Source organism: Equus asinus, chromosome X (assembly GCF_041296235.1).
Source record: "Equus asinus isolate D_3611 breed Donkey chromosome X, EquAss-T2T_v2, whole genome shotgun sequence".
Classification (NCBI taxonomy): Eukaryota; Metazoa; Chordata; class Mammalia; order Perissodactyla; family Equidae; genus Equus; species Equus asinus.
The window spans coordinates 48265159-48284760 of record NC_091820.1 but is presented as its reverse complement, the minus strand read 5'-3'; the positions used below and the strand labels follow the sequence as shown (position 1 = coordinate 48284760).

Below are 19602 nucleotides of genomic sequence, written 5' to 3'. Positions count from 1 at the left end.
TCTCACTTCCAGGTAGAGAATGAAAATGTAACTGCCAAAGGGGGTCTTCTACTGGCCACAAGACAAGCCAACAGTCAAGAGGCAAGGTGGTAGGAGAGAAAGGGTTTTTATTACAGCTTTCCAGCAAGGGGGGCATTGGCGGACTGGTATCTTAAAGAACCATCTTAAAACTACAAAATTTTGAGGCAGTTATATAGGGCAAATGGGCTGAAAGGTGGGGGGGGTCTCAGAATGTTGACCATCTGATGTTGTAGTCCTTGATACTCTAGATCATCCCTTCCTCTCGTCACCAGTGACGAATACCAGCAGAAGGCTTTTTCACAGAGGTCGTTATGTCCCTGGGAAATCTTAGAGGACAAAGTTATTGCCTTATTGAAATAGGGAGGTCTACGTATAAGCCAAGGCTATGAAAACAGCAGACTATGCATATTTTTCACAAGCAGGTGTGTACTTATCTAGGCTACGTGAAAACTAAAGCATTACTAACAAGGAAAAAGGGCAGGGGGGTGTCTTGTTATAGTGCTAACATAGTTCCCCTCTATAAGATGGCTTCCCTTATGCTAATCTACGTGAACCATTGGCTGTATTTATCTTAGCTATTTAGGCAGTGCTAACGAGAATATGCAGGTAACATCTGAATATTGTTTGAGCATTGCATTTAGTTGCTTAGAGTACTGAAATTTCCACTTCATTATAATTCAAAGTTAAATATGTTATGGCCCAAATTGGGGAGACTTCCCTAATTTTGGCAGTTCCTAAAACAATAATGTCAAACAATATGTACCTTCCTGGAATAAACATTACTTGGTCATTGCCTATTACTCTTTTAACACACAGTTGGAATTTATGGTTGCAGAAAAATATTTGCCAATCTTTTCAGTTTCTTCTATGATTATTTAATTATTCAGATTTTCTACCTCTTCTTGAATTAATTTTGGTAGTGAATATATTCCTGTAAAATCATGTAGTTCATATGGATTTTCAAATGTTTGATATGAAGCTCTAACAGTATAATTCTGAATTTTAAATTTCCCATGTCTGTGCTTATATGCCCTTCTGCATTCCTAATGCTTTTCCTTTTTGGTCAGACACACCAGCATTTTGTCTATGTTGTTCATTCTTTCAAGGAACTGGCTTTTGGTTTTGTTTATTAATTCTTTTTGTTTTTCTCTTTTGCTTCCTAATTCATTATTTTTCTGCCTTTATTTTGATTTTCCAGTGTTTCTTTTGTTATTTTCTACAGTTTTTTAAAATGCTTAATTAGAATACTTTCCATCTTTCGGGGCCAGCCCAGTGGCGCAGCGGTTAAGTGCACACGTTCCGCTTCGGTGTCCTGGGGTTCATCGGTTCGGATCCCGGGTGCAGACATGGCACCACCTCGCAAGCCATGCTGTGGTAGGCATCCCACACATAAAGTAGAGGAAGATGGGCATGGATGTTAGCTCAGGGCCAGTCTTCCTCAGCAAAAAAAGGAGGATTGGCAGCAGTTAGCTCAGGGCTAATCTTCCTCAAAAAAAAATATTTTCCATCTTTCTAATAAAAATAATAATAATAAAAACTCAGATCAATGAATTTTCCTCTGAATTCAGTATTGATCATAATCAATAGGTTTTGATATGTAATGTTCTCAGTGTCTGTAATTCTTCTTAGTTCTATAATTAGCATTCTGACTTCTATTTTGACAGAATTTTTTAGAAAAATGAATTTGTTAATTTGAATTTTACACGATTGGGTAGATTTTAGACAATTTTCACTTTAATTTGATAACATACTGTACAGGTTAGAATACAATGAAACTGCTACTCTCATCGACAACTAGAAGGACCTGCAACTAAGATATACAACTATGTACCAGGGGGGATTTGGGGAGATAAAGCAGAAAAAAAAAAAAAGATCGGCAACAGTTGTTAAAAAAAAAAAAAAGAAATTGCTACTCTCGTATGTTGCTGGTACTCTTGTAAATTGCCATATATCATTTAGAAATTATTTTAAAAGCACAAAAAAATGTTTAGCAGATTATTTTTAAGTAAAAGAAAGTAGGATACTAAATATTATACAAACTATAATTTCAATAATGTAATAAGTAAATCGAGGCTTAGGAAAAAAAGGTTGGAAGAAGAGAGCAAAATTAACTGTGGATTTCTTTTAAAGTATAGTGGAATGATCGTCTCTGTTTTACAAATATTCTTGTATAATATGTTAATGCGAAAAAATGATATTTACCGTGTATCGAATGCTTGCTGTATGCTCAGAGCCTAATGTGTGTTATCTTTAATCTTTACAGATAATCTTGTGCAATTCTGCAACTTCACCATTTTAAAGTCAGATTAAGAAATTTGTCAAAGGTCATATAACATGAAATTATCAGAGTTGGGTATTGTAACTTCAAAGCCCTTCCTCTTTCTACTACACCAAGGCTTCTTAACCTAGGGCTAGTAAATTTACTTGAGAAAAGTGTTACATCTCAAACTGAAATGTAGCATTTCCTTCAATTCTGAGTGTAGGTAATAAGCCACAGGAGAATTAGCAGTAGCTGTGACTCTGTCACCAATGGAAGTCATAGGTATTCTCGTATCATATTACTCTTGTTGCAGATATTGTGAAATGTATTTTACTCCCATTACTACTTAGAAATGTCAGCAGTTATTAGATCCACTACTAGATCTTGTTATTTTATGTATTAATAAAGAATACATATATTACTATTTCATAAATTTGTTTTTAAAATTTTTGCTAGTTGTGCTTTAGTATAATTAATTTTCTTGCAAATCCTGTGTATTTTGTTTTATACATTTGAAGATTTTTTCCCAAGAAAAAGTCCAGACTGCCAAATGATCCATAGCACTAAAAAGGATAAGACTCCTTGAAGCTATACCATGAAGTTTCACTGTATAATTACAGATTTTGAATTAACTCTTAAGGTGCATCATTATTCTACTGTTTAAAATTTGGAATTCTATTTAAAAATTGTTGCATATTCAGGAAAACAGTTGATAGAAAAATGGTACCAAACAGAATTGTAGTATGTTTCCTGCTGATTTATTTTAAGCTGCTGTCAATAATTCCAAAAGCCCTAAAAAGATCAAATAAGTAATTATTCTTCATGGGACGCCCATATACAGTCACATGCTACATAACGACGTTTCGGTCAACGACAGATTGCATGTACAACGGTGGTCCCATAAGATTAGGAGCATAGAGCCTAGGTGTGTAGTCGGCTATACCATGTAGGTTTGTGTAAGTACACTCTGTGATGTTTCCACAATGACGAAATGGCCGAATGACACATTTCTCATAATGTGTCCTCGTCATTAAGCAACGCATGACTGTAGTAGCAATAATCTGAATTTATGACAGTATCATCTCTCAGGCCTTAACAAACCTGTGAGCTCCAGCCTTTGAATTGGTGATTATTTTTGTTGATGGGAATGAGTAGAACAGATCAGTAAAGAGATGACATAGGTGACAGCACTTTAAAAGCTGTAAACTACTAAAAATGTTCCTCATTATAAATAATTTGAATAGGATTTGTAGCAAATACAGGTAAAAGAAAAAAAGATCTTTCATAGATAATTTAGACGCCAGTGATTTAAGGCAGATGTCCTAAAAATAATCTATCTTGTAGCTGAGTTTGCTATTTGATGTCATGATTATAAAATGTTGCTTGCCTTTTCCCATTCATCTTATTCCTTTGTTTGCCCAAAGCACAGATTGTATAAAATCTTGCCCATTTATTTTCACAGTCTCTGCTCTCTGTCACATATAAATGAAACCTGGCTCAGGAATAATATGCCTGCAGAGAAACAGCATATTTACTCTTTTAAAGGAAAAGTCATATATCAGCTTTCTTCTAGTCAAGATAAATAAAAAGATGGCTATTTATCTGTCTTTTTTACTTTTAATTATTGGATGACTGAAGGAATGAAATCCTCAGAAAATACCAAACTGCTTTGCAAATGTTGAAAATAGCTGAATCTGCTTGCCAACATAATTTGTTGTGAAACATACACAATTACATAATGGCTTCTCTTTTTTTTAACAGGGGAAAAAGGCTTTCTTAAAATATTATACAATTCTGGAAAGAAAATGATGCTAAAACTTTAACTTAGCAGAGAGGAAGAAGCAGCAACTCAAGGCCAATAATATGGAAACACTCAAGTTAAAACTGTTCATATTTTCTTCTTCTTCTCTTAGGTTTGCTGAATTTTTGTTTACCGAGGAATTCAAGGCTGGTTCTCGGGTCCTTGAAAGTATATACAGCTTGTATGAAGGCTTCTCTGGGACGGTGTGCTTTCTGATCGATCTGCTGCAACCCAATCAAGCTGAGTTCCCTCTCTTCAGTGTCTTTGTTTAGAAGGCTTCATCTCCCACTGTGGCCCTGCAGAAGTTCCCTGAGATTTCCTGGGCCTACTCAAGGCAGTTTCCACATAAGCCACATTCAATGGTATCACAACCAGGAGCCTTAACATTGCCTCCAGAAGGAAGGAAGGAAGGGAGAAGGCAGGTGAAGGTAACATGATACCAGACTTAAGGGAGAACAGTCTGAGAACCTCAAAATAAAGATACCACAACTCTTCTATTCTAAAAACCGTAGAGATTTAATATTTCATGGAATAGATGTGAAACCAGAGATCAGAGAAAAAAGGGAAAGAGAAATGATCTGTTTTTCAGTTATGGCATAGAAAACAAAACTGAAATGTGGACTATGGCAATAAAATGCCAATACCTTTGCAATTGGAAAGAGAATCTGACCATTTGTGGGTGCCCTCCACCCCTAAATTCAGAAATAAAAACTCAAAAACTAAAGTAATTGCCCAGCTGAAAACTGCTAGGAAGAATGAAGTGTCAGGTTGCTGAAGGACAAAAAGGGAACTCTTGGTTGTCCTATGGCTTTACTTATTGAAATTCATGATTTTTACTGAATGGATAAATTTGCATATGAATCTCTATTTTTTATCATTACCCTGGGCACTTTAAAGAAATCATATCATAACTTAGTTTAAACCCTGAAATTTGAAGTTTCCTTAGGCCTTAGAGCATCTCTTTTACTGGTTCCTTTTTCTTTCCTAAAACTCAATTAAGTAGTGAAATTTGTAGGCTAGGAAATACTGTAGCAAATGTTGCTGTCAAGTGTTTTTCTCAATTTGAAGCGTGAGCTGTGTATAGTCTATTGTTAGTAATTTTTAAAACGCCTATGTAATCCCTATGAAGCTATTAGCTGAGCTGTAAAATATACTCGTGGTAAAAAATCACTCATCTCAAAGGTCAGGGTAACCACTACAAAGGTGTGTCATTTCTGCCTTTGATGGAATACTGTGTTCCCTGGGGCAGGCAGACACTGGCTGAGAAAGAGGCTAGTGATTGTGAAAAGAACATTGCTGAATTTTATACTATTAGATTAAAAGATGAGTGAATTCCCTGGCTGATCACCTTACCTTCCAAGACACAGGCTCCACTAGAAATTGTCTACAGTACTCACTGAGCCAAGGTGTCATATTAAATTCAACCCTGCTGTAAACACATAGAAGTTGTAAAACTACTTCAAGTAAATAGTGAGTTGCAGAACACTGTAGGAGTGTCTGTCACTTTAATACTCAGAACATGAGTTTACTCTTTTCCTAGAATTTGGCCACTGGCAATTTCATATACTAGAGTGAGGAGGAAATTGCATACTGTATAAAATTTAACAATTATTTAAATACTTGCTAAATATTTGGATATATGCGATAGATGTAAACTATATATGTGTATTCTACATCTGTCCCCATGTGAACCCCAGCACTTATTTAGTTCAGTAGTTCCTAACTTCTTGATTCAGAGATGAACTTCGGAAAGAGTTGTGGAATACTCTATTGCCTAAAAATATTTGTGTGTGTGTGTGTTGTTGTATGTGTGTGTGTTGTGTTGGCATGTATGTGTGCGTGCCCATGTGCTTGTGTGTGTGTGTGCATGCTCATTTTTCTGAGAAGAGGATCTCTAGCATTCATAAGATTCTCAAAGGATCTGTGGCTGAAGAAAGGTCAGAACCGCCTTTGTGTATTTAATGACTCTGTTTATGTTTGGAGTCATCAGAACAAACGAGGACAAAATGGTTTTGAAAATCATGCACCTTTTTAGCTTACTGTTTCATTTTCACATCCTTGGATATAAATATATAAAATTGGCCTCAGTTGTTCATCTTTGAAAATACTCTGGTTGGAGCAATACCACATAAATAGCAGATTTTGGATGACTCTCAAAGTTGGGTTCTAGAAGTTCTTTCATGAATAGTCAAGGACCTCTCAGAAAGCCTTAAGGCAAAATGCCTTCTGCAAAGTAGTCTCCTTTTGGAATGATAGTGGTACCTGCTTTTCACCATCTGGTTTTAAATTCATTTCATTTGACCCCTGTAGGCTGATGGTAATAAGCATCCAGTATACAGGGCTTTATGGAACACATGCTTTTCTCCTCGTCCAGCAACCTTCGAGGTGATTTAGGTAACTGATCCAAAATCTCACAGCTAGGAAGGAGCAGAATGAGGATTCAAACCCAGGGCTTCACTTCACAAGTATACTCATTCAGTATTCTAGACTAGCATCTGGGGATACAGCAGTGAACAAAATACCTCTGGAAGTTACCTTCTGTTTCTGTTTGCTGACCCTTCCACCATTCATCCCTGAGACCTAAAACCTAAAGCACTGAGAAGTGATAATCTAGCTCAACATATCAGTTTCATTTCTAGAACTTCAGAAAAAATGGACTCATTCCTGCTCACCCGCCCTTTTAAGGTTCGGTAGGGCAACTATGATGTTGTTGTGCTGACCATTGTAGAAAGGCAACCCTTTTGTGTGTCAAATCCAAGCAAAGGCCGTGTTTGGGTGTGTCTTTATGAACTGACACCTCGGTAAATTAGAAACAAAGGTAAGCTTGTTTAGCACTTAAACATGTTGAAAGTTTTCATTTTCCTGAAAGAGTAGAATTACAGGTTTGGGACGGTCCTCTTCTATCTTCTTTTCCCAAGAAGAGGGAAAAAGACCCTGAGTGCTGCTATAGAAAGGTGTGGCATGTCACTTCTTATTTAATTAACCAACTGCTTACCTTCTATGTAGTAACATTCTTTTTTGAATAGTGCATGTTGTCTCTTGAAGGCCACGGGAGCATTTTTCATCACCACTAGTATAGCTTTAATGTTATTTACTATATGTGGCATGAACAATTATAAACCCTGAAGGTAACAGTGGAAATATTTGAGGATAGATTGAAAGAATCTCTCAACAATGAGGAGACTGCATTATGCTTTGAGAACAGGAAGTTTTGGAAAATATTAAAACTCTGTATTTTGTTTCATTAACACAATTACATATCTTCTCTTCCACACATAACCCAAAATATTATTTATCTTCATTTCTCCCAATCCCATTTCAGTCATCAGTTTCTACTTTTTTGTTTCATTTGTAACTTGATAACTGAGAACAGAGGTTTGACAGCATATATTTCCCTGTGCTTCTGCAGGTAACTCACTGCACTGTTAATACTATTCACTTTCTGATAACTCAAGAAGCAGTCATTTTCTTGGTCTATGCTAAATTGGAACTCTTCCATGGTAATTTATATCTTTAACTTTCTTTGACACACTAAGGTTTTAATCAAGGTAGTACTCGAGCTGTTGCAATTTCTGTAGAGAGCAAATCTCAGTAATTTCAGTGCAACAAATATAAGTTTGTGATTTATAACCATGTTAAGGAAATACATGATTAAAAGGAAAAACCTATATAACACAAAGAGCTCTGTGTTGGAAATCTTAAAGCCTTGCTCTGCCACTTCCATGGGCTACTCTAATCATCGTCATCATCATCATGCTCTCCACCTCACAGGGTTGTCATGAGGGTTGTCAATGATAAAATGGATATAAGAGAGATATGTAATATGCAGGTCCTTTATATATTTAAAAAGAAACTATATTTTAAGTACCTACTATGTGCATAGAAAATCATGCTCAATGATGACTTCAAATAAGCGTTTCAGCCAAATGGAATCTCCACCCGTGAGTGCAGTGCTTGGGGGTCTGGATCACTTGCTGGATAAAAGCCAAGTGTTTGTGTTTTATATTCTAGAACCAATCCTGACTATAGCATTTGAGCCTCAGAAGGGTCTGATTCACTGGGGCTTAGTACATAGGAATACACTAGTTTAGCTTGGGAGCTCCTTTTAATGCAAATATTTATTTTGCTTGCTGGAAACAAAAGATTACAGTGCCAATAATGAGAAAAGGAGCTGGTAGGCTAGGTCTGCAGAGCAAAAATGAACTGGGAAATAAAGTAGTTTTGGTTGAGTTTAGTCTGCACTTTAATTCAGGCCTCAGAATTGCATGACATATAGCAATAGAAATATACTCTCAATTGCATATAAAGCCTTCCTTTGGGAACCTGGGTATTTATTCAACACTGTCCCAAATTAATGGCTAAATGACTCAGCCTCAGATTCGCCAAGGCCATGTGATCTTGGCATAAACTTGGCAAGGAAACCAAATGAGAAGGGAGGCAAAGGGGTGAGTGGGGGAAAGCTTGCTGCAGCTCAGCATCTCAGTGTGAGTTGTGGATGCATGTTTAATTCTGCTAAACCCGGTGGCGTAGTGGATAATTTGCATGCTCCACTTTGGTGGCCCTTTCAGATCCCAGGTGCAGACCTACGCACTGCTTATCAAGCCACGCTATGGTGGCATCCCATATAAAAAAATAGAGGAAGATGGGCACGGATGTTAGCTCAGGGCCAATCTTCCTCAGCAAAAAGAGGAGGATTGCTGGTGGATATTAGCTCAGGGCTAATCTTCCTCAAAAATAAAAGAACCAGTCATCTTACTCGTGTGTTTTATTGCTTCCTGGGACCTCTAATTCCGCCTCCCTCCCCCTACTTCAGCAACTTCTTGTCTGTCTTCTTCTCTTGAAATAGTACATTCTGATATGTTTTCTTCCTGTGTCTGCTTAACCATGTGACTCTCCTTTCGCCTGGGATGGCAGGTCTTATCTCTTCCATCCATGTCAGTTCGTAGCTAAGAGCTCCAGGCTCAAGAAGGCTGGACTCACCTCTGGACAGAAGGGCTGAACTCAAGGTCAGCAGCAGCTGGAGCTGGGCCCATTCTGCAGTCAGTGTGGCTGTGCATGAGAATAGAATGGCGGCTGCGTTTATCCTGCTTCTCCTCCATAAAGAAACCCAGTCACTTTCTTTGTACTGTTGTGGGAAGAAAAAAAAACACTTGATTCTACATTAAATATCTGGGCCTCCTGCATTATCATAAATCTCATACTGAGGGTGTCCTCTCTCTCCTTGTTTCTTTAATTGAAAGTGCTAATGAATTGAGGCCTGATGGATGATGTCTTTAGGGTTTAAAAAAAAAATGTTTTTATTTTCTTAAAGTATTGAACTTTGTCATTTCCACCTAGACTTTTCCACAAATAAGTCCCTTATCTGCAGAACTTCCTGCATTTTCTTTTGACTTTGTGTACCTGTTACTTACCCCTCTGAACTGAATTTGAAAAATTATTTAAAATGAAAACCAAATCATCCATATTTCTGTTCTTTGGGGGGTCGGGGTTTGGTGGGTAGTAGGATTAAAAGAGCAGACTGTCCTTTCTTTTCTTGCCTTTCTCCTCTCTGCACAATATCAAGGGACAGAGGGAGAAAAGATGCACGAGGCTTGACTGCCGCAGACTGTGAAAACAGTTTGCAAGAACTTCCTGTTTGTTTCCTCTTTGGTTTTCTTAATCCCTGTAGGAAGTAGTTTTTGTGTGCGTGTGTGTGTTTGTGTGTGTGTGTGTGTGAAGAGAGCAAGAAAGAGACTGGCTTAGAGTCAGTATTACATATGAAGTAAAACCCAACATTTAGCTACTAGATATATCTTAGTGAATAGATATATGCAAACATAAATTGATTCATGAATGTCTTCATTGTATGTTAACTGCTGTCAAATAAATTAGCACATAATTAATGAGGGCCCTAGTTACACTTCTAGTTGTCTATCTTAAGCATTCATTTTCATTAAAACTTCTTCTGCCAGGTTAAAGCCATGAGTAGCCATCTGTAGAAGATAACAGAGGTGAGTTTCACAGATAGAGCCACATAATTTTTAAATTTTCTAGTAGCCACATTAGAAAAGTAAAAAAAGAGGGAAATTAATTTTAATAATGTATTTAACTCCGTATAGCCAGAATCTTCTCATTTCAGCATGTAATCGATATAAAATAATGAGATACTTTACATTTCTTTGTGTGCTGGTGTATATTTTAAACTTACTGCACATCTCAAATCAGACTAGCCACGTTTCAAGTGATCAAGAGCCGCATGTGGGTTGGCTACTGGACGGGACAGCACGGGGCTAGCATCCCCCTGCTGTTTCATAGTATTGGTAAGGTCTTATGTACACATACAGCTTATGTATGTTTTTGTTGTTACAAGAGAAAATAGAAACAAAACACTGCATATTATCTGAGTACTGTGGTGTTTCCCCAAATGCGGAACACTAGTCCTGAGAGCTGCCTTGTGGAAAAATAGACTCCGTGATTGAATAAATTAAGAAAGGTCTATTCTTTTATCCCCTTTTGGAGATTTACATGGTGCATTAACATATCACAGACTCTGAGAAAACTCTCCTGGATAAAGAAACCTGTTTGAAGTTGTTGAGTTCTGTGTCTGTAAGGTTCAGCCTCCTGATTGTTGCCGTTGCTTGGCTACCACTATAAAAACATGGTTAGTCTGACGTGGACGGTTATGGTATATTTGTTTTTTCTGCAGAGCAGGGCATCTTTTCCTCTACTCCCCACCCAAGGCCCATTAAAGATACAACAACAGTGGTTCTATCAGAGAGCATTAATCCCTATTAATTATCTTGCCCTCACAAAGACCTGAGGTCATTCTTTACTACACTTTTGGGGACAAGAATTCTGGAAATTGCCGCAAGTGTCTCTACATAAGAAAAACTTTGTGTCTTGCCTTCCTTCCCCACGCTTTTTGGAGCCTGTCTCTACTTATTCTTTGTATTTGGAATCACCCAAGAGCCAAGATATATCTTTTTGTTCTAGAACCACCTTAAGTTGAAACCAGCAGATGGCTTTAATGTCTTGCACATGGACATAGATCTTCAGAAAATACCCAAATACACACCTTCCTCTCATTCTTTCAGAGATTATGAGCACTCTCAAAAGATGAGGAAGAACCATCTGAATCTGTATATGTGTAAACACAGAATACAGTTTCTTAAGTAGAGTAATACCTTCCTGCTGATGCTTTCTTTTTCTATTTTGTGTGGTATTTTACATGCTTTAGTATGTACTGTTTATGTAAAGTGTGTAAAGTGCTGTGACTTAGCAATCAGTTTAAAGAAGATGTCGACTATACTTGACAACTGTCAATCTTTAGCAAATGATCTTTTTGCCTTTGTTTTAGTGGGACTTCTGATGCTGCCCCCATAGGTTTTGTTTTACCATCTGTGCTTCAGTGGCAATTACCAGTTAAATAATTTCTGTTGCTGAATTTGGTCCAAGTTGATTGTGGTAACCCTTATATGTGGATGTATTCAAATAAGAAGATTGATTTAAATGATCAGTTTTGTCTCTGTTTTTTTAGGACTTTAGTATTTCAATATTAGAGATATCTTCTGAAGACTGTAGCAGCAGTAGATTTTTTTTTGCTCTTGAAAATGCAAAGTATACCATGAGTTTTATATAGACTCTCCAGGAGTAGGAGTGGAACATTCTAAGTGCAAAAGTTTGGTTTTAGAATCTGTCTGATAAGGAAGGGCGGTCTATTCTCTAAAAAGGTAACAGCCTTGCCCACTTTGAACATCTCATGGAGCTCTACTTGGACAGGAAGTCTGAATTTTAATCTCATGGATTTAATGGCACTAAATTAACAAAAATTTTTAAACTGGATTTTGTAGAATCAAATTATTAGGGGAAACACTTTGCAAAGCCATAGAGTGGAGAATAGTCAAGCACCACATGTTAGTTTTAGAATGTGCATTTCCCAAGTAAATAGAATTTACTTCACCAAAAAGATTTCTTGCACAATTCACAATACTTAAGAAATATGATTGTATCGTTGGAGAAAAAAGGCTCACCTTCCTAATGATACATTTCATATTCACTAATAAACGAGTGCAATTCCCTAATTATTTTGGGGGGATACAAAAGAATAATCTGTCAGTAGAATGTAACTGCTTATTCCTAATTGTATCTAGGAATGAAAACATACTATTATTCAAAAACTATTGAACTTTTAAGAACTGCTCAATAAATTAGTATTATATTAAAATTATACTCTTTGCAATACATTTACCTCAGCAGAATGCAGAGTTAAAGACATAAAATTATAAAAAAATATACCAAATAATAGAGATTGGTTATTATTACTTTAAAATCCTACTGATTTCCATTAGCATTAAATCGAATACCAATTATCTGTTGTATATAACTGAAATTTTGAAAGTCTTGCACACAAAACAAGAGGCTTCTTCAAAAATGCCTTTTTGGCAAAAACAAGTTCTATGACCTCTTGCTAATTATATTTCTTTAGGGGTACTTTGAGACACTTTCAAAGACATATCTTTAGCTGTTAGGTCTAAATTTAGAGCAGAACATTCTGTCATAAATTTTACTATATCACGAAATGTTGGGGGTAGTACTGTATTTTATAATAAAACCAAATTCTCAAGTATTCTGGTATGTTACATATTATGATACCAAAAAGCCATTTTCTATAAGTCTATTATTGTGTATATAATATTTTAAGAAAATAATAGGTATTTTAGTCCTAGCAAGAAAGTGTGATGCAATATGTGACATTACATTGATCTTTAGTCAAAATCCATTTGGGAATTTGACAGGGAAACTAGCAATCATAAGCTCGAATGTATACGTTGTTCTCAAGGACAAAATGGCAGATGATAATACATAAAGACATAGTCAGTGGGGCAAGTTATCTGGTGTGCAGACTGAGAAGGATCAACTTGCAAATGCTCATCCGGTTTCAGCTTTTGTTCTTGGTTGTTCCCGGAGGAGAAGTGTTACCGTGAGTCGATGTTGCCTCTCCTTCACATGGGGCGTGTGCTCCCAGCCACTGCACGGTATAATGAAATCTCTTTGGAAGCAGGATTGAATCAGAAGCTTAGAGATGCACCTTACTGTTTTTAAAACTGCTGTTACCATGTTCTAAACACTGTGATCTTTCCCAACGTGTTTTCTGTATTAGTTTTGTACTGTAGAAAATAATGCGCCATAAACTGGACTCTGGAGTGTTTAAAGCGATGTTATTTATTGGCTTATCGCCCCCCCCCATATTTATGTATAGTCTACTTAATAATATAAAACCTGTGATATCCTTTGCCTTAAAATAAAATCTAACGCTAAATATTGTGTGCTCTAATTAATACTTCTAAGCTACGAATTCATTTTTCCTTTAAAGCTTAAGACAGTGTCAAATAAAATATTACAGAAATACCCTGTGGAGTGTTGCTGCCTATTCTGTATTTGTAACAGTGTGTGTATGTTGATCCAGGACATGGAGGCCTGCTGGGTTCTATAAATAGACATCAGTAATCCCTTTAGAGAATGGGCCTGGTACCTCTCAGCTGTTGGCTGAATCCTCCCCTTAACCCTTATAAATAGATTTTCCCATGCCACACAAGAATGAAGAAAAACAGCCCTTCATGTTCTCTCCTACAATTTTTGTCTTGATTCCTACTGAATCTTCACATTGTATTTGTGTTGATATCATTTTACTAAATAGAAAAATGCCAGGGATGTCTGAAGATGGATGGAATCACCTAATTTCAACAGGGAAAGGGCCAGGTTAGGAACAGGTTAGGACCTGAGTTTGAGAGAGATTTAGTGACTTGCTCAAGCTCTGAGGGACAAGGGTGGGCTGAGGCCAGCCTGACGTCCAGAAGGTTATGACCAGTTCAGTGACTGAAAAGGAATTGTGTCTCGGTGACACACACCAGCAAGCAGGGGTATGCCTTGGGCTAGAACACTGTTTCCTTATTAGGCCCTGCTCTTAGCCCTGAGTTAGTCACAGTAACGGAGGGATAAACTCTGTAGGCAGTTTTTTTGGGGGAGAGAAGGCGTTGGCTCCTAAGGATGATCTCTCATGCTGTTTGGCATTGGAAGCAATACTTCAGACCACTGTATTTGGAAGACGGAGGGGCATGCTTACTCGGCCCAGTGAAAAGGTAAATCCTGGGGGCATGACAATACACTTGTACTTTGAAAAGCATCTGTGTGGTCTGGTTATTTTTAAAGGACCGGCAACACTGGCCCTTTGAGCAATTAGGCGTTCGCTGGGCCCAGGAAATAGAGACTGGGCAGGAAAGACGCCCAGACCCCAATTCTGGGCCCCGGTGGTTTCAGGTTTTCAAAGGGATGTGAAGGGGTTTCCATCGCGAGCGCCGGCCTTGGGGCTCTAGGACCCAGCGGCTGCGCGCGGGGCCCGCAGGGCCTGTTGTAGCCTTTGGGGCTCGGGCGCGAGCTGTCGCAGGGCAAGGGTTCGCGACCCGCCAAAGGACTGTCGCCGCAGACACGCCGCGGACGGACACTCTGGCGCGCGGGCGGCGCACGGTGCGCGTGGGCGTGTCCCAGCGGGGCCGCGCTCCCAGCCCCAGCGCAGCCGGGTCTGTCGCCCCCAGGCCCGCTGCAGCGCTGGGCCCGCCGGCCGGGCCGCCCGCCCGCCAGGGGCCGCGGCGAGCGAGCGCGGGAGCAGTCGGGGCCGGGCATGCCGGGAGCCCCTCGGGCCGACGCCGTCGCCGCCGCTACCGCGTCCGCCAGCCGCCCCCGGGGCGCGCCGCCGCCGCGCGGAGATGAAATTCCCGGGCTCCGTGCTGGCGTCCGTGTTCCTGTTCGTGGCCGAGACGACGACGGCGCTGTACCTGAGCAGCACCTACCGCTCGGCCGGGGACGGCATGTGGCAAGCGCTGACGCTGCTGTTCTCGCTGCTGCCCTGCGCGCTCGTGCAGCTCACGCTCCTCTTCGTGCACCGCGACTTCAGCCGCGACCGCCCGCTCGTGCTGCTGCTGCACCTGCTGCAACTCGGGCCCCTCTTCAGGTGCGTGCGGCCCGGGCCCCAAGCTGCGGGCCGGGGCCTCCCCCCCACGCCTGCCCCGGCGGAAGGGGGCGGCCTTCCGGGAGGGACAGGTGGCTGGACCAGCGGCCCGGCCCAGGCGGGCCCGCGCTGCTCCTCAGCCCCACCGCTCCGGTCACAGGAATGCGACGGAATCCTGGGAGAGTGGGGATAAAGCTGGGGCGGACCGCGTTCCTCTGAGGTCCGGCATAGGCAGTTGCCAATATTCAACCGCATCTGACCCACCAAAATGGCAATTTCGTGCGGTTCGAGCTCATAAAATACAAGCTTTTTCTGCGATCAGGTGAGCTCTGGCAGGATTGGCTTGTGTCGTGACAAACAGAGCCTTGGGAAGTGTGTTCTAAATCGCTCTTAGAGCAAAAGGATGTGCAAATGATTTAATTCGACTTAATTTATCAAACACGTGGAGTTTGCTGTGTGCCAGGCGCTGTTCTGAGGGCTTTACAAATATTTATTTAATTCTCATACAGAACTCTAGAAATCCACGCATCATTCTTTTCTCTTGGTGTGGAAACATACGGGGTTGTAGAAATGTCTTCGGTCCTGCCTAACTTATAAACATAGTCATTGAAGCTGGAACACGATGTGCCGTGAAGACAAAAGCTTGCCGTATGTTAAGAAATGAAAAACCGTTTGTGACATTTCTGGAAATTAATTTTTATTAACACAAAGCAAGTAGAAATACATGGTAATGTAGACTTTGGCTTATCTGAGGACCATGAAGAGAGTTTAAAATGTGTTGTTTTGGTATCTTTCATCCCTGTAGGGAAAGCAAAACAAAGGGTTTCTATCTGGTTTAGAAATAAGTTTATAATACTGAACTTTGGACATAGGTGATAGAGGAATTCACAGAGATAGGAAGGCCAGAGATGCACCTCAGCTGCCAGAAAATTCAGCTAGCCAGGAACCTCTCCTACCAGGAAATCTCTCTCCCTCTCTCCCTCCCCTCGCTCGTACACACACACACACACACACAAAGTTCAGCAGCAAGATAGTTTACAGAGCCCTTTTATAAAATTTTGCACTTCATATTAAAGTCAACTGTCCCAGCTGACACTCGGAATACTGACTTATAGTTTATACGTAGTCAGAACAGACTTGGTGAACTAGTTTCCCAGCCTCCAGAAGCTGCAGAACCCGAGAAAGGAAGAGAAACAGGTACACTGGTGGGAGTAAGAAGTTGCTACTGATATCCTGAGCGCAAGGGAAGAGCTAGTGGGAAAGAGAGAAAGGGAGTGAGGGGAATTTTAAAAGTCCTGCAACCTGGAGCCATTTAGTCAATAGTTAGTTCTCCCTGGCCAGGTAGGCCACCGCATCCTGATTGTATTCCTGCTCAGTGAAATCAATGTGATCTGACTTTGGGCAAGGCATCATCATTTCTTAGCCTCATCTGTAAAAAGGAAACTCATTGCTCCTGATGTTTAAGTAAGGGGACAGAGAAAGGGGAACTGACATTTCTCAGATGTTTCTTGTGCTCGCTGGTTCGGTAGGCGCTTATATGCCTCAGTTCGCTGAATCCTCACCATGAAGTGGATGCAATTGCCCCCATTTTATAGATGAGAAAAATGAGACCCCCAGACCACATTCACAAGGCTTCTTAGAAATGGAGTTGGGTTAATTATGTTCCCTACGATCTGTGAAAGAAGGCAGAGGAGTGTAGAGTACATTTTCTCAGTAGTTCCATCGGAAATTTAGAAAGTTTGGTCATCTTGGCAAAATTTAAAAACACAACCTAAATAGCCATCCAGGTAAATGATAATACTCTATCATTACTGACATTTAAAATGTTTCTAAATACCAAGAATGACCCAAGACAAAGCTAATGACATACTATTATGTATAAAAACAGGATGGCACATTTAAACCTGAGCTCACGGAAATATACCAAGTCATTAAGAGTGGTAATTTCTGGATGGGGGGGTTATGGGTGATTTTAATTTTCTCCTGAGAGATATAGAAAAGTACATCATTTTCTCCTTTGTTATATACTTCTCTACGTTTCAGTCTTTACAGTAAAAGTATTTTAACTTTATTAAAGAAAAAATTTGGTTCTTTGAAGAGATAGCTTCTCAGCTGTACAAAAAGTTTCAGCACCATAAAAAGACCTATTTCCAGAAAATTCTGAAAGGGTCATTATCTTCTTGGGGGAACAACAAAAGAAAACAAAAAACAAAGCAATAAACAACCCCCTTCTGTCAACGAGGACTCTCTCGTTCTAGCGTAGCTGATTTATTTCAAGGAGATATTGGACCCACGATCTTACAGCTGAGATACGCAAAATGTAGTTCCATGCCTCTTAACTTCCAGATGAAAAGAAAAGCAATTTGATGTTGTGCATCAGCATGACTTCATATCTTATTGGAAGTTCTTCCTGCTGACTCTTTGATTCTATTTTAACTCTAAGACATCAGCTTTACATAAAGATCAACATTATTTCCCCCAAACAAAGGAGAGCCCTGGTGTGTTTCTTTTCCCTCCTTATCAATTGGACTTAGTAATAGTTTGAAATTGTTTTTGGAAAATTTCGCTCTTTGGGTGGGCACTAACTAGCCAAACTCATGTTCTTTTTACATGTGATGCTGTTTTTGAATTCGTTCAGTTAAAAAAATGCAGTGCCTAACACTGTAATGGTTATGGGCTAAAGACTACAAACTAGGCTCTGCTCCTTCTATGCTTTAGGGAAGCATCGCGAGAGCACCATATTTCATTTATGTCAGTCGGATATTTAAAACTGTAGTTTCAGTTTGTATGATTGTTTCCTCATTAAGGCTGAGTGTGAATGATATGAACATTGGATAATGTCTTGAGTTTATTTTTTTCCCTATTTGAAGGACAATCTTATTGTGAATGATAATAGATATTCTGGAAAACCAGAGGGGGGAAAATTACCTCTTAACAGTAACAATGAAATTTATCATTCTTTTGCAGTTATGTTAATTTTGTAAATTGATTGGGAGAAGGAATAAATGCAAATGAGTTACAAGTTCAAAGAATTTTCCTCTATTTTTATTTACTGGTATAATGAGGAAAAAAAGGTTCATGAAAATCTGGGTTTATAAAATAAAAGCTAAGAAGTTCCAGTAATTTTTTACAAAATGTTGTAAAATGATTCACTGTAGTATTCCTCTGTACTAAACTTTCAAAAGACTTTAAAATAATAGCTTAAATTTGAAGAGAGCAATTTTTTTGCTCTGTCAAGTGCTTCTTATGTCCAGTGTTTAATTCCATCCACTGTCAAACCCTGTGAGCTTAATGTCATTATCTTTTTTTTACAGTTGAGGAATTGAGGCTCAGTGAGATTATGCAAGTGGCTTTTCAAAGGTCACATGGCACTTTCTCTTTAACCAGTTTGGTTCTTGTGTAGCCTCGTAGAGCATGTGTGTCATATGAAGATAACGTGGCATATAGGAAATCGTAGTATTTCTTTTGAAAAAGTATTTTTATTGACTGCCTTAGAGGGTCTCTGGCACCGTAGGTTATTTATGCTGGCACCAGTATGGATGGTTTCAGCTAAGGAATAAACTCCTTCTACTATGATGCTTGAAAATGGGACCAAGTGAAAAGAATGGATCAACCTGCTGATTATCTACATTAGGGGTCAGCAAATTATGCCCCACTGGCCAAATCCCCTCTACTGCCTGTTTTTGTAAATAAAGTTTTATTGGAACACAGCCATACTGTATTGTCTATGGCTGCTTTTGTGTTAACAGTGGCAGAGTTGAGTAGTTGCAATAGAGACAATGACCTGCAAAGCCTAAAATATTTACTCTTTGTGAGTACTTTCAGAAAGTGTGACAACGCTTCGTCTACATGATACTGAAAAACTACCTGGAATGATTTTGATGGAAATATTTAATTTACTGCTACATTTAGACAGCCTCTCAAGCAAAAAAAAAAAAAACCCAAAAAACAAAACAACAGATTTGGACTAATTGGATGAGTTTTGCAGAATTCCAGGAAGAATAGTAGTTTGTTTCTCATCAGTTTTCTTAACCAGTAATGACAAGAAGTGGAAGTCTTGGAGCCTTTCACAAATTTATTAAACACCTGCTATGTGTCAAACTCTGTGCTAAGAAAATGTATTAGTTGGGAAAAAGACTAGATTATGAGGGGGTCCACCTCTCACAGGACCACCTGTGTGATTACCTCATTCTGGGGCCTTCTTTTGTTTTCATTGGTAGACACTCAAGTTTCATCTTGTCTACAGTTCTGTAAATGCTTCCCATTTAATACAGCTCCCTCCTCAGCATCAAGAGATTTGCTTTTTCCTCTGAACCTTCATTTCATTTAGCTCTTAGCATGGGCTGGTCTTGCTTTTGTCTGTTTGTTTTCTTAGTCTTTAAAAATTCTAAGCTTGATTTTATTATTCAGGTAAAACATATTTGTTGTTAAAATGACAGAAGAGCAGAAAACAGAGAAGCACAATATAAGAATAAAAAACCTCTAATTCGACTGCTTAATGAGAACAATTCTTAACGTTTTGTATATCCTTACTAA

At 39.1% G+C, this 19602-nt stretch overlaps 2 protein-coding genes across 3 annotated transcripts in view; both read left to right on the top strand.

The window, feature by feature from the left end:
• LANCL3 (LanC like family member 3) overlaps nt 1–11571 on the top strand; it is a 90960-nt gene extending 79389 nt beyond the window's left edge. Inside the window, exon 5 of the mRNA XM_014831776.3 lies at nt 4195–11571. Coding sequence (XP_014687262.1) covers nt 4195–4354 — 160 coding nt within the window. The 3' untranslated portion in view covers nt 4355–11571. The remainder of the gene's footprint in view (nt 1–4194) is intronic.
• A 2389-nt stretch (nt 11572–13960) lies between these two features.
• The window catches only part of XK (X-linked Kx blood group antigen, Kell and VPS13A binding protein), a 47405-nt gene continuing 41763 nt past the window's right edge, over nt 13961–19602 (top strand). The window contains exon 1 of one of the 2 annotated variants that reach the window (XM_014831775.3): nt 13961–14200. In XM_014831775.3, coding sequence (XP_014687261.1) covers nt 14109–14200 — 92 coding nt within the window. In that variant the 5' untranslated portion in view covers nt 13961–14108. Of the gene's footprint in view, nt 14201–14265; nt 15070–19602 lie in introns of those variants that run through there. The other variant, XM_014831774.3, reaches the window with a different exon arrangement.